Source organism: Lissotriton vulgaris, chromosome 6 (assembly GCF_964263255.1).
Source record: "Lissotriton vulgaris chromosome 6, aLisVul1.2, whole genome shotgun sequence".
Classification (NCBI taxonomy): domain Eukaryota; kingdom Metazoa; phylum Chordata; class Amphibia; order Caudata; family Salamandridae; genus Lissotriton; species Lissotriton vulgaris.
In genome coordinates this window covers 773,177,662-773,193,198 of record NC_141694.1, presented here as the reverse complement: position 1 = coordinate 773,193,198, position 15,537 = coordinate 773,177,662, and the positions used below count along the sequence as shown (strand labels likewise).

Here is a 15,537-nt window from a genome sequence, read left to right as displayed (position 1 = left end):
GTGTCTCTTATTTTGATTGAGCTATTTTATTGAACTTTACCGCATAGAAATTAAGTACCAGGTAATTTTATTTACCACAGAGGGCTGTATACCGTGAGTACATAGCACAGTCAGAGGGGGAGCTCTTTGCCAAACAGCAGAATGTTGCGCTCGACAAATTTTGACCTTTGTTTAATGCGCAGAAGGCGCAGGCATAGAGAGCCCTGAATGCACACTAGATGGTGTGCCATCTGCACAGGACCTGAGGCCGCAATCCTGCCCTGTAAGTAGAGCATAAGGAATGACGAAGGTGTATTTCATTCAAATTCCATAACTTTCGCTGGAAGAAGCTTCAGCGTATTATTCCTGTTAAAAAAATGATCTTCCATAAACATAAGGCACAAGCTGAGTTAGTTAACTTCGGCTGGAGAACGGTAAGTGTTCATTTAATCCTACCCAGAAAAAGTACATATTTACAAATAAAGCTAGTTACTCACTCCTAACAACCCAACCAGCACAGTGCTCATGGCCTCACATGTGACATCACAAATATTTGATTTTGCGACACCACTTATTTCATCAGTAGGGAATGGGGGTGGGGGAGGCTGTGTTTGGACGTTCAGAGCAGCCGACTTTGGAAATGGATGACCAGGTTACTGTCCCGACCTTGGTTTGGTTCAACATCCTGAGGAAAGCAAGCGCCTCTGAAAGGCGTTATTTTGTAAATTACCCCAAAGCCGGATGTGGACAAAATGGTTATTAGCTCCAAGTTAGAGGGGCTTCCACTGCTATACACTCATATGTTTACCTGGGGCGTCTGAATTACTTCAGGCCCCCAGGCCAAGTGGCCTCATGCCAGATCTGCCACCTTCAGAAATCCCTTGTAGTCAACAGCACACTGCATTTCTCACACATCACTTCAAGGCTAAGCAGCTCCGCATCCGCTCTAGTGTGTTTGAGGCAAACACTGCATTCTGGGAGCTGTAGTTTACTAGGATGTGGCATAACGGGCAAAGCTGGTGACTTTAGAACTTGGAAACGAATATCGGTGGCGGCTCAACGTCCTGTGATTCTCTGCAAATCACCTAATCTTCCGGTGCCTACCAAAAATGAATGAGTCCTTGTGTAATGTAACTGGTGCTCATGTAATGTACTCCAGTGCCTTTGGGTTGAGTTCACGCCATATAAAACTGTAAAAAAAATTACTGTTGAATTCCTCCCAGCACATTTTCCCCCTGCACTGGGGCTTCATCTGAGGACGGCTGTTTGAGACAGACTGAGGAAGGGAGCTGCCCTTGGAATAAATCAAAAATGCACAACTGTTTATACAATGCACCAAAGCATGATTGGAGCTGCGCTTAGGTTCAAAAGTGCAGCGAAAGATTTACAGGCATTGCAACAATTTTACAGAAGGATGACTTTACAACATCCCTCGTCAACCCCATTAGTTAAAGCCAAACCTCAAATTCCAGAATGCGCTGTGGTGTAGGCTAAAAGAGCAGGGCTGCTGGAGGTGCCAGACAGGACATTGGACCTTCCGGCAGCGGACCCTGGGTTCCATGTTAGCGCTTTAGACAGCTTCACTGGGGATGGTCGGAAGCCTCCAAGGGCTGCTATGGTCTCCACCACAGCAATGTGTAGTTATATGAGTGAGCCACCTATGGGAAGTTACACATGTGGGCAGTAACTCACACTGCCCACTCGTCTCTCACCTATAAAGGCCCCTGGATAGCAAGTAGGCTGGTGCTCGCCTCTTGCTCCCCAGTTCAATAAGGCAGTAAAAGAAACAGGAAGTATACGAAGATAGGAGCCCTGTCTACTTCCTGTAGAGTTCCTCCCTTGCACTTCCTCGGACCTTCAGCAGTACACAGGAGGCTCTAGAGAGGGTAAGGGTGAGACAGGAAGTCAAGCTTTCAATGTCATTCAAAGATCAAGGGACACCTTACGTCACTTTTGCTAATTCTGGCATTTTGGGGATTCAACATCCAAGCAGAAGTCTGTCTGGGGATAGCCAGTGGCGTAGGAAGGGGGTATGGTGGGTGCAGGCCGCCCCGGGGGTCATCACTGAGGGGGGTGACAAGTGTCATCACTGAGGGGGTGACGGAATGGCAAAAATATGTGTTTTAAACACATATCTTTGCCATTTTGTCAAGTCAGGGGCAACAAGAGATTTTCCGCACCAGGTACCACCTGACCTTGCTACACCACTGGGGATAGCCTGGGCTACACAAAGTCTGTCTGGGAAAACCAAGAGTGTGCTTCTAGAATAGTACTCACTGGTGAGCAAAGCAGATCCAGAAATGTCACCGGAAGGCACATAGTACAAACAAGGCAGTATTTGATTATAACAGATTCAGCTTCCTGGTCATGGTTGTTACGGGAGGCAGCTGTGGGGAGGAGGAGGCAGATGAAACCCATGAAAGGGAGTGAAGAGCAGCTGTTCAGAAAGCTGTGAGCGGTGGGAGAGGTGTTGTTCTTGGAACGGCAGGATCATTACGTGAACTGTGAGCAGCAGGGAGGAAAGAGCAAAAGACAAAGTAGTGCACTGAAGGAAAACATAAGGCCCATAGTGAAAGGATTCATGTAGCAGGGCCAGTCTCGAGGGCAGAACAAAAGAAGGGACTACTAAGTGCATTCACCAGTGATAAGCCAGCATTTCTAAAGGACAGTAGGAGGAACCAATGAAAAAGATGGGCTTTTTTCGAAGCCCATATCCTAGATACTACATGTCTCTTGGACAGCGCATGCGCTGCCTAGGCGAGACCTACAAAGTGGTCCATGCTTGCAAACTGTAGCCCTTCTGGACTTTTAAAGGCACTCTGTGTATGTGTATTGCAAGGTATGGAAGACTGCATGGATTTGCACTGGCTGAAGGAATTTTTTGTTTTAATGTCGGGGAAATTAACAATAAAAACGACCCTGCAGCCGACAAACAGCCAAAAGACCGGCCCACACTCTGGCGTCACAAACTAGCCCTTCTGGTACTGTGAGATTGCCCTATAGGCCAGCCTGACCCTGTTTCCATGCTGGGACTTTCCAAGGAGCCTTTGGTTTGCGAGGCACCAACATTGTTAGAGTGTGACTCACACAAAGACTGCACCAGAGAACATTGCATTCTCATGCGAACTGTTGTTTTAAAAAACTTCCAGTGAGTTACACAAAAATAGTTCCTAAAACCACAAAAGCCATGCTAGAGCAGAACTCTTGGGAGAAGGCAGGGTTTGATAATAGACACCTCAAACACTGCTCATAGCGATTGGCATTGGTGGATCTTTTTGGTCTATAGATTTCTAAGGCAGGTTGCACCTCACTTAGATGTGTTTAACAACTGTGAGAAAGGGCCCGTCAGAACTTTGATGCATGATCTACGGCCATGGTGGGAGAGGCAATGGCAGCACTGATATGATGTGGGAACCCGGAGTGTTGGAAATCCTGGCATCCTTTTCAAATATATTATGTGTTTCTTCCTTATTAAAAAGCCTCCTTTGACCTCTGTGTCTTAAGTGTAAAGCATTGTTATTCTCGAGGAAATCTGGAAAGCCCAAGTTTCCTTTTCATCATTCGGGCTGATGATTTCTTTAGATCGGGCGTACACCTCTTCTCAGAGACTTTCATTAAGTGATTTAGCAAGTGAGTGATCAATCTTCAAATAACAATTAAATTCATAGTTCTTCAGAGACAAGAAAAGGACCTTTACAAATTAAAATTATTGTGCCCTACTCTAGACAAATAAATGAATTGATCTTTTCTGGAACGAAAATGGCAATTTCAAATAACTCTAATAAACAAATAGCAATATACATGTTTGAGGACATGTAGGACCTGTCTGGCCATGCGCTCATTGTCTCATGAAAATATATATTGTGTATTTTTCGTAATACAACAGTAAGCTTGGACTGTCATTTGAAAGTTCAGAGCCATCATCAACCTTTTTATACTTAACTCAGCAACATAAATATGGAATTTATCCGGTAACATCTGCATATCGCTTTGCAAATAAGGCCTTTGCACACACTTCTTAACACTGATCATGTTGCTGTTTAAAATGTTGAGATACTCCATTTTATTTCACTATTTTATGTTGTTGAACTCTACCTTTCCCTCAAAATAGTACCTGGGAAATATAATGTTGACAGTGTCATTATGGCCTTACAAAACCAAATTATTCCACAGCCAAGGGAAATGGACTGAGATATCAAATGCATATATTCAAGTTGGAAGGGGAAAACAGTTGTATGGGATTAATGAACAGTTGCTAGAACGAACAGCTATTTGCATTACTCCTTGATGTGTATTGTTGCAGGTTATCTACGTAACCAGAAACCCTAAGGATGTTTTAACTTCGTTTTACTATTTTGAAAAGATGGTGCCTTCAATTACACCATCACCAAACTTTGAGCACTTCATGGAGAAATTTTGTGAAGGGGAAGGTAATTTATACTATTTTATGTTTTACTTGTTTATGAATTAAGGAATTGAGTTGATTTAAAACACTCAACAGTGTTCACATTGTCTAAAATCAATATTCATCTTAGTATTACCACCTGACAGAACTAACTTTTCAATTTAGAGCAGATAAACGGGAATTCTTTAAAATTTGTAATACGAGGAGCAGGTGGTTGTCGATGTGGTGTTCTGAGTTGAGGTGCTAAGTTATTGGGATTGCATCAGTCTCAGGGAGATCCTTTTCCCATGTTCCCAGATTGGTACCTCAACAAACAATTCAAAAAGCAGTGTAGGTCTCTGAGGTCTCCAAGTGACTCAGTTTACACAGTTAGTTTAGTGCTACAGGACTCAAAGTTGCCAACTCAACCTTTTAAATTCTCGTAATCTGATCCATTTCTACTGGAGGATGCATTACAGTGAAAACTGTTATACTACAATAAGGTGTCCAAGTTCCAGACTTACATCTCACGGCTAGTGATGAATGCTAAGTGAGTTGTCGATAGCATGAAGTCCAAAGGCAACTGTACTCGCAAAAAAGGGAGGAGATTGAGTGTCCAAACTAACCAGGTCCCAAAAGACAAGGCCATAACAGATACTGGACCTCAGCTTTGCTATTTCGACTCTCTGTGTAGATCAGTGCTTAATTGTGCTTGTAGTTGCAGGTAGGGCCACATGCATTAAGTTTTGGGGACCGGCACATATTTTTCCTCATCCGTCTTTCACCCAGAGCAAGGGTGTAAAAAACAAAAAAAAGAGAAACAAGGAGGAAGAGAAAGCTGGAAAAACTGTGGAAAACTAAGCAAGGATTTTAGAAAATCCCGAAAGAGTGAGATTCCAGCACTTATTCTATTATGAATTAGGCACTGTGGTAGAAATGGGTGAGCCGCTAAAGTTTAATCAAGGTAAGTTTCAGAGGCAAGTATAGTTACAGCCATCACAGTTGCAAGGAAGTCTTTTAACAATATCGCAAGTATATTTAGAATATTTACACCAAAAACAGTATAATGTTAGCAAAGTTCGAACACATCTGAAATGAAGAGATAAAATAAAAAAACAAAGCGATACCAATATAGAAACACATAGTTGCTAGCAGAGCTTTAAAGGTACTAGAGGAAAACCGAGAATAATAATCTAATTTTTTTTTTACTTTTGTATCCCTTCAATGTTACTTAAGGTTTTTGACCTAAAGGTTCATGAACATCTTAACAGCAATGGCCGTGTCAAGGGGGCCAGTAAAAGAAAGGGGCACTGTCTTGGAGTTCTTATGTGTTGATTTTGCGACCCAGGTGTACCACACTGTGCTCAAGATGTTGAGAATCCCATTTTAAAAAGCCAGAATCAGTCGCTGTCAATTTAACCTTCACTTTTCTGGGTATAGCAGTGTATATTGTCAGTTATGGAACAACCAATTATTAAACACTGTGGGGCAGATTTACAAGCCCCTTGAGCCATTTTTGCATCACTTTTAACATGGGAAAAGCGACGCAAAAGTGGCGCAAGGGGCTTGAAAATCTGCCCCTGTGTATTTTAAAGGTGAAGTCTGCTCAAATGAAGTACTGCCATTTAAATGGTTCATAAATGTGTAAACTGTGGTTTGCTGGCCAGTAGTGCTCTCAACCTTTCACTGTTTTAATATTTCAGGGAATGTAGAGCGAGCTTGTGTGAGTGGGGCAACTGCTTAACTGCCCCTATTGTAATTCCTTTGGCATATTTATGGAGTTACCTATTGCATTCTGTGGCAGGCTTATTTCTCAGCTTTCACTCAAAGCTCATTTCCATTTCTTCTTTCAGTTACGCAAAATTGTGTGTAATTTTGTGTGATTGTACCAAACTTTTGCATACATGTAATATCGAATTCCACAAATGTAACGCACCCCTACTCAGCATCTTTGCTCCAACTCTATTAGGCATTGAAATGTGTGGAGTTACAATTTAAGAAAAGGAAAGAGCCTTCCCACCACCTTCCTTACAAAGAAGGAACATCTAGATCGCTAACTTAATTCTTTTTATCATGTCTCAAGATGGCCACCATTTTAAGTTTAAGTTTAAAAAGACTTGACAAAATAAAACATTTGAGATCAAGGGAGAAAACATAACATAACTGATTCCCTCCATTTTATCTTTGCTTCAGCTTTACTAGTGATCTACCATTACCTTATAAACTATTGTTACTCCAAATGTCATCCTCAAAGTTCCTTATTTTCAAGCAATTGTGCCAGTCATTATGAACGCATGATTATATACAACCAGAAAAAGCACATTAATTCAAAGAGCTGATTATTCTAAGAGAGAAATATATATGTGGCATCCTGGCGTATGTTTGCATGCAAAGCGGATATCTCCTATGGACAATGAAATTCCTCAATGACCAAAAATTTGAAAGTGCGAAATGCCCACAGCAATAAAAGAGCAATAACGAGCAGGGCCAGATGTACGACCCTATTTTGCATGCACAAACGAGTTTGCGACCTGTTTGCACATGCAAAATGTGAAAGGGCTATGTACAATTCCTAAATAGTGAGTCACAATTTATTTGCAACTTGCTATTTAGGAATTTCTTAAATGTCTTAAAAGGAATGTAAAAAAATGATTATAATTGAGTAAATCATACTTAAGCATACTTAAATAATCTTAAAATGAATAAATGATTAATGTAATTTTTTAATACATATATATGTTAACTTAATAATATTGAAAAATATTAAATATATTTAGGGTTGGATAGTGGGAAGGTAAAACTTACTATTCCCACTCCAGTGAGTGCAACAGTAGGGAAAGTGTTGGATAGCGGGAGGGTAAAAATTACTATTCCCACTCCAGTGAGTGCAACAGTAGGGAAAGCGTTGGATAGTGGGAGGGTAAAAATTACTTTTCCCACTGCAGTGAGTGCAACAGTAAGGAAAGCGCTGGATAGCGGGAAGGTAAAAATTACTATACCCACTCCAATGAGTGCAACAGTAGGGAAATTGTTGGATAGCGGGTAGGTAAACTTTACTATTCCCACTCCAGAGAGTGCAACAGTAGGAAAGTGTTTGATAGCATAGGGGTAAAAATTACTATTCCCACTCCAGTGAGTGCAACAGTAGGGAAAGTGCTGGATAACGTAGGGGTAAAAATTACTATTCCCACTCCAGAGAGTGCAACAGTAGGGAAAGTGTTGGATAGCAGGAGGGTAAAAAATACTATTCCCACTCTGGAGAGTGCAACAGTAGAGAAAGTAATGATTTAATAATCAAATATAAAGAAATTAATTATCAATATCAATACAAAAATATTAAACATTAATTACCAATTACAAATTATTTAATAATGAAATATTATAAATACCAATACATATTAATTATAAAAAAAGACTTACCTAAGAATATTTAATTACCAACAAATTAATTTTCAATACCAACAATCAATAAGTAATGAAATATTTGACAAATTAATAATTAACAGTACATTAAATATCAATACACAAAAATAATTTCAATAATTACTTACTTACAATTAAAACACTTCCTACCCTATTCCCCTATAAACCCACAACCCGCTCCGAATAATACATTAATACAATTAATATAATTATCAATTAATCAATTAATAAAAATTCAATACTAATTACTAAAAATTAATTACCAATTAATAATTAATTAACAATAATGTAATTATAAATACCAATAAATAAACATAAATCATTGATTAATTACAATCAAATTACTTTCCACCCTCTTCCCCTATAAACCCACAACCCGCTACAGAACTAAAACGCAAAATAAAATTAAAAATTATTAATAATTCCTAAAAATTAATATTTAATTTACTATAATTAAATTACTTCCTACCCTATTCCCCTATAAACCCACAACTCACGAGTCGCAAATAAATTGCATTTTGCGAAGCTCTATTTTGCACGTTGTACTTCTGGCCCTAAGACACTTTAATACCATATACAAATTATGCAATCACTTGCGTCTAACTATTTCACCAATAGTGGGAAGTTATGACAACAGCATAACATAGGGGCCTATTAGGATGGCGGGCAGACTTACGTCCATCCGCCCGCCACTCTAGCGGTGCTGCGACCGGCCCCCAGTGGTGCGGCTCCCGCACCGGCAATCAGGATGCCACTGCCACGGTGGCAGTGGCATCCCGCATACATTGCATTGTGGCAGGCGGTGCTAGAAGCAGGACCCGCCACAATACAATATATGCATGTCTTGATTTGCATGCACAATGTGGCAGGCACTGTGCGGTGCCTGCCACCTTGTGCATGCAAATGCAGGGGTGTACCATAGGTACCCCCCATGTGCACCCTCCAAGACCCTGGGGGCCCGCAACTGGCCCCCAAAGAAAAACTGCATGCCTTTCCATGGCGGAGTCACCGCCATTGAAAGGCACTTCTCTGCCATCATAGTAATACAGGCACCGCCACCTTATTGCTGCGCTTTTCCGCCCAGTAGGCAATCGGGCGGATTGCCTTCCGGCAGGAAACCGGCGGACGGTCTTCCCGTTCGCCGGGGTCGCCCCCGCCATCGTAATGTGTCGGGGGTTAAAGTCTTGTGGGCGGTGACTTTTGGCGGGCGGATCGCCACCGCCATACGGGTGGTGGCGATCCGCCCGCTATACTAATCACCCCCTTAGTATCTAAAGTGCTCAATATCTGCAGCTTCTCGATGTTAAGAAGGTATATATATAGAACCTAAGGAAAAGTACATGCACATGAAAAAATTATATTACTTATTCAGTTGGTAAACAGAGTACCCCTGAATTTCAATCAAGTTTTTCAAGGTTCATGATTGATAAATACATTTATCCAGATCATAGATCATTTTAAGAAACATTACAGTACGTGTTTTAACATTTTTTAACACCATATACGAACTATTCAGTAATCTGCATATGGCAACTACTCCAATTATTGCAAAAGGAAATAGCAGCATTATTTTGCATCTAAAGTGTTCAGTGCCAGCAGCATTTCAGAATCAAGAAAATGCCTTTATAGAACCAAAAGAATGTCTTATGCATGATAAAATTGGCTTTATTGATGTTATACGCTCAGCTGATATATGAGCGCCTATAAATTGCAATGCCATTTTCCAAAATACATGGTTCCTGATAAACACAAATGTCCAGATTATCGAGAATGCAACAGTAATATAGTACAGGTGTCAGCAATGCACTATTTTAGGTACGAAATGTAATACTGATTTGAAAGGGCTAAGTGCTAGGAGTGCCTCAGAACCAAATAGGGTGCATTTGTAAAAACAGTCTAAAATATACCATGACTCGATAATAAGAAGTGCAAAATTCGTATTACTGTACAGACAGTACTGATGAGTCTAAAATGCAAAGTTGTAATCGCATTACATATCAACAAAGTGCATTTGCTAAGCATAAGCACACCCCATTGGAGAATTCAAACAAACCACACATATACATATGGATGGAGCCAAGACTTAAAAGTTCCTCATCTCATAAAATGCAATTTCCAGCAACACATGGCATATTTTCAAATCCTGATGTACCACAGGTATTGTAACTTGTATCATGAGAATGTGTTGACTTCATCCTGCAGGTGTCGGTGTTATGGATATGAGTATTTCAAGCATCCAAATAGAGAGAACCTGCTGTGGTTTCCTTTCTTATTTGCGTAACATGAGATGCCTAAAGATGCACATGCAGTTCAGCATTCAGCTTCAAACCCCATGGGTGCTCTGTTCCCATTATAATAATCCACATAGATTCTGCTCTTTGTAAATCCACTTCTTTATTACCAACTCAGGTTTTGAAAAAAATGCTTGGGATGCCATAAATGTAATATCTTTTACAACACTTCCGTGGACTTCCCTTATGTGCTTTGTCATCGTATAACAACGGTCCTTATTCTTAACTACTCGTAGGCATTGCAAAATGACAAGCTTTAGTTTGTTCTCTGTACTGCCCACATATCTCTTACCACATACGCATTCCAACACATATACAGCACATGTGGTTTCACAAGTTATCCATTACATGATCTCTTAAGTTCTGCCATGTTGAGTTACAAATTCTGTTGTTTTCCAGCCATGGTGCAGGCGACATTTAAAACATCTCCTGCACTCCTTCTTTTTGTCAGACAAACAGTTTAAAATCCCTGATCTCCCAGGATTTGTGGGGTTCATGTGGTTCTTAGTTATTAGATCTCCCAATCATGCAGTTTTTTATATGTTATGTGTGGGTGTTCAGGTATTAAGTCTCAAAGTATATTGTGTAATTTGAGGGGCTTCCAATATTGCTGTTACAACTCCCTTATTTCATTATTAGAACTATCAAAGTCCATTATGTATCTTATGATGTCTGGTGTGACTCCATCCCTTGGGAATCTTAATTTTTGGGACTAGAAGCTCCTCACTCTTTTTATATTTTGCTGTTAATAATTCATCATCTAAGACCCTGTCCGGTTATCATCTTGTCTTGAACCTTTGATACATCACATCGGCTTGCTTGTAAAGTTCATTAATCTTTGAGCAATTTCTCCTTGCCTGGAGGAACTCGCCATAGGGAACATGCTCCCCGGATGCCCACTGTTTGAATGGAGAATACTTTTGCTACTAGTTGGTTTACGATGGATCTTAGTGCAGATTTTATTGTTCTCAATATAGATTGCTATGTCCAGATAATGGATCTCTTACACATTAATTTCATGACCGAAACACAATCCTTGGTGGTTGTCATTCAAGGAAATTATGAACTCTTCTAAATCACTCCTTTCTCCCTCCCAGATGATAAACATATCATTGATGTAATGAACGAATATAATCACCTGATCCATTCTTCTCAAATTGTGCTCATTCCCTATGACCTCCGCCTCCCACCTACCCATCATTAATTTTGCAGAGGTTGACGTACCCTGTACTTGCAAGAAACAACTGTTGTTGAACATGAAGACAATATGATGGAGGCAGAAATTCATTAATTGCCAGTATCATTTTGGAGTGTTCCAGCAATGAAATAGAATGAGATCTAAGGAGATATTCACAGGCCTTAATTCCATCTACATGCTGAATCAAAGTATACAGAGAGGCCTCATCGGCTATAGCTATCAAGAAGTTGGATCTCCATGGTATTCCATCAATACTGTTTAGAAAGTTTTGAGAATTTCTCAGATAAGAAGGAAGATTCATAACATAGGGAAATTGGAAAATGTCTATGAACCTAGAAGTGTTTTCGAGTAATGAACCAATAGAGCTGACAGTAGGTCTTCTGGGAGGGTTTAGTTTATCCTTCTGTATTTTTGGTATGAAATAACTCGTAGGCAACACAGAATGAGTGTTCTTCAAATACATATATATTCAGCATCATCTAAAAGACCTAGGCCATGAAATAAAAAATATTCATACACTCTGCAGATGGACCTTTAACTAATCTTCTGTATTGATATTTGTTGTTCAATTGCCTATGAGCTTCTGCTATATATTTTTCTCGACTTAGGATGACAATATTTCCCCCTTATGATGATGCTCTCATCCCATTAAAGATCTAATAGAATTTCCCAGTGTTCTCTTGTCTTGGTATAATGTTTATTTTTTCAACATTTGAATTGTTTTGTGTTGATTTTATTTAACCCCTCTATTGCGATGTTCTGGAAAACATCAATTTATTTTCCCATTTCTAACTGTGGGCAAAATTTAGATCAAACATTCACTCCCAGTCACATATCTGGGTTTAATCCATCGTTATTTTGCCATTGTGCAACATTCCGTCGATCATCTTGTGTGTTTTGCTGTTCACCCTATGTGGTAAGGGTATGCCCAGACGTGGGTCCCGTGCTCACTACACCACTGGAGTCAAGATATCCTGGCTGAAGACGGCTGATAGCCAGAAACTGGTCCTAGGATGCTTGATTCAGGTCCAGGGAAGACATGGCTTGGCAGTTCGGTCTGGGCTGTTCCCATGAGGCACAGGGTCAAGACTGATTTGCATATGGCCATGTCTGAACTGGAGTGGCTTGGTGAGCAAAATAACGATGGATTAAGCCCAGATCTGTGACTGGGGGTGAATGTTTTGCCATCGTGCAACATTCCGTTCATCATCTTGTGTGTTTTGCTGTTCACCCTATGTGGGAAGGGTATGCCCAGATGTGGGTCTCGTGCTCACACGCCACTGGAGTCAAGATATCATGGCTGAAGACGGCTGATAGCCAGAAACAGACCCTAGGATGCTTGATTCCGGTCCAGGGAAGACATGGCTTGGCAGTTCGGTCTGGACTGTTCCCATGAGGCACAGGGTTAAGGCTGATTTGCATATGGCCTTGTCTGAACTGGGGTGGCTTGGTGAGCAAAATAACGATGGATTAAGCCCAGATCTGTGACTGAGGGTAGTAAGTTTTGCCATTGTGCAACATTCCGTCCATCATCTTGTGTGTTTTACTATTCAGGAGGCAGCAGAAGTGGATGAACTTTAGTTGGAAAGTTTTGTGAATATTCTTTAAACAGCTCCAAAATTAGCAAAAGAAAAAATTCTCATCCATTGGAAACTCTGATCTACGTATAAATACAAGTAGAAAACACTTTTAGTTTTTTAGGTCACGGCCTAGCTAAGGCTGCCCCTGCGCAGTCTCACTGGAAAAAAATGTTGTTTTTCAGTAGTGGGGCTTAAACCCGCCCTTCTTCTCCATTGGCTGGCTTCCTAAACGGAGGCCAGCCGTTGGAGGAGAGGGGCGTCACTCCGTTCAAGCCCGGATTCAGGGGGGTGTTTTTTAGGTTCTTTCTCTCCTCTTCCCATTGGCTGGAGTTTTACATTCCAGCCAATGGGAAAAGGAGAGAACGAAAACCATGCCCCCAAATCCTAAAATGACGGGGCTTTCTCCGAGGCATTCCTGCTAATGCCTCAGAGAAAGATGGTTGGTGTATGTCGTGCCCCCAACACCTTACCCCTCAACGCACAGGAACACAGGCATTATGAGGGCGGAACATACAACACAACAATAAATGCCATACACACCAAAGTAGTTTAAACTGTCTGCGATGAACATTAATACCTTTAGCACCAACCATTAACAAGGGATTGCCAAACAGCCAGAATTCCTCAAAAGACCAGTGAAACGAAAATGAGCAGCGGAGAAACTAAATCTAGCGTTGCTCAGGTGGGTAGATAAATGAGGGAATCCTGTGTGTGTTGCCGGCCGCTGCAGTCCACATGGCTGGGGAGAGTGGCGAGTAGTCTCCTTAACAACTCTCTCGCAACATCCACTGCTTTGCCGGCCCGCTCCGACCGGATCTACTCCCTCTACAGAGGTAAGTCGTGCGTCCTGCCACAAGACACCCACTTCAGTACTCTTGCCTGCCGCCGACGACATCCCCTGGCTGTCCTGCCTCGAGTCAGGCTACGCCTCACAGCTGGAACTGCACGATGCTATCTTCAAACTACAACCCATATTCCCTTACCCAGCCATCCCATAAAGGGGGGACCGTAACACACCACTTCCTGTCCTTTTTTTTTTCTTCTGCTACATAGACTCTAGCTAACGGTGATTGCATAGGTGCAAGGACTGTAAGTTCTTTTTTAAAATTGTATTTTTCGGTGTCGTTTTCTGTGTGTTTAGGTTTGCTGTAGCAGCCTAACTATATTGGTTCAGTCACGCCCTGCACGAGCCAGCTAGGCCCGTTTTCTTGATCGCGCTGCTAGGAATCCGCTGTACCGGTTCCTAGGGTGCTGTTGGTAACGTTTTGAATTGATTGTGCTACATTTTGGCAGTTTTTACAATTTTTGGGCAGACTTCAGTGACTAACTGTAGGCTCCTATTCCAATATGGCGCCCGTGTTTCTTCAGTTTCCCTTGATCTAATGACCACTGAATGCTCCCGATCCAGCATAGCCTAGCAGCGCCAAAAATAACGCGCATTTGGGGTGAATGCAGCACAGGACATAACCGGGCTCGTACATCCAACATGGTGGCGAAGATCGGAGGAAGCCCGGAGGGGATATCGCGGCTGTGGTGTATGCAACATGGTCCTGTGTCGGGCGGGTGTGGTGACTAGGCAGGGGGCGGGCCGGCGCGCTTAACAGAGGGTCGTCCGGTGATCCCGGCGAGTCACTAGCGGGAGGCCCGTCGGCCTTTCGCGGATGTGGAGTGGGCGGCCCCTGTGCGGAGCACAGGCATTCACATGGACACACGCAGGGATAGGGCCTGTGTGTGTTCACCACTATCCGTTTGGGTCCGCACTCGAATGCCGCAGCGGTAGCCCTTGGGGGCGCTCTGACAAACATATAAAAGTGAACCGGTGCCTGGCTTTGCCCCCATGTGTGTGTGTGTGGAGCTGTGTGTGTGTATGTGTGTGGGTGTGTTTGTGTGTGTGTGTGGCTCTGTGTGTGTGTGTGTGTGGAGCTCTGTGTGTGTGTGTGTGTGTGTGGGGCTCTGTGTGTGTGTGGGGGGGGCTCTGTGTGTGTGTGGCTCTGTGTGTGTGTGTGGCTCTGTGTGTGTGTGGCTCTGTGTGTGGGGCTCTGTGTGTGGGGCTCTGTGTGTGGGGCTCTGTGTGTTGGGCTCTGTGTGTTGGGCTCTGTGTGTGTGGCTCTGTCTGTCTGTGTGTGCGTGTGTGGCTCTGTCTGTCTGTGTGTGTGTGTGTGGCTCTGTGTCTGTGTGTGGCTCTGTCTGTGTGTGTGTGTGGCTCTGTCTGTCTGTGTGTGTGTGGCTCTGTGTGGGTAGCTTTATTTGTAGGTGGCTCTATGTGTGGGTGGCTGTGTGTGTGTGTGGGTGGCTGTGTGTGTGTGTGTGTGAGTGGCTCTGTGTGGGTGGCTCTATGTGAATGACTCTATGTGGGTGACTCTGTATGTGTGTGTGGGTGGCTTTGTGTGTGTGGCTCTGTGTGGGTGCAAATGCAATAGGTCTCGCATTTGCGAGCAATTAAGCTATTGGCATTGTAAATGACAATGCCATTTATTTATGTTTTAAAACTAAAAACATAAATAAAAATAATGTCATGAGCAATGACAATAGCTCTAATTTTAAGAATGCCGAGACCACTGCATTGTAAATGCTTGTCAATAACATTGCAGATGTTGTATATCTGCTTGAAACTTAAAAAAATAGATCTGCTTTGAGTTATTTAAGGGATGTTTCCTGCAGATCCAGAGGGAGGGCACAAAA

General features: G+C 42.2%; 1 protein-coding gene across 1 annotated transcript in view; it reads left to right on the top strand.

The window, feature by feature from the left end:
- The window catches only part of LOC147707966 (amine sulfotransferase-like), a 249,662-nt gene that overhangs the window by 217,488 nt on the left and 16,637 nt on the right, over positions 1 to 15,537 (top strand). Inside the window, exon 5 of the mRNA XM_086926771.1 lies at positions 4,283 to 4,409. Within this exon, the coding sequence (XP_086782897.1) occupies positions 4,283 to 4,409 (127 nt within the window). The remainder of the gene's footprint in view (positions 1 to 4,282; positions 4,410 to 15,537) is intronic.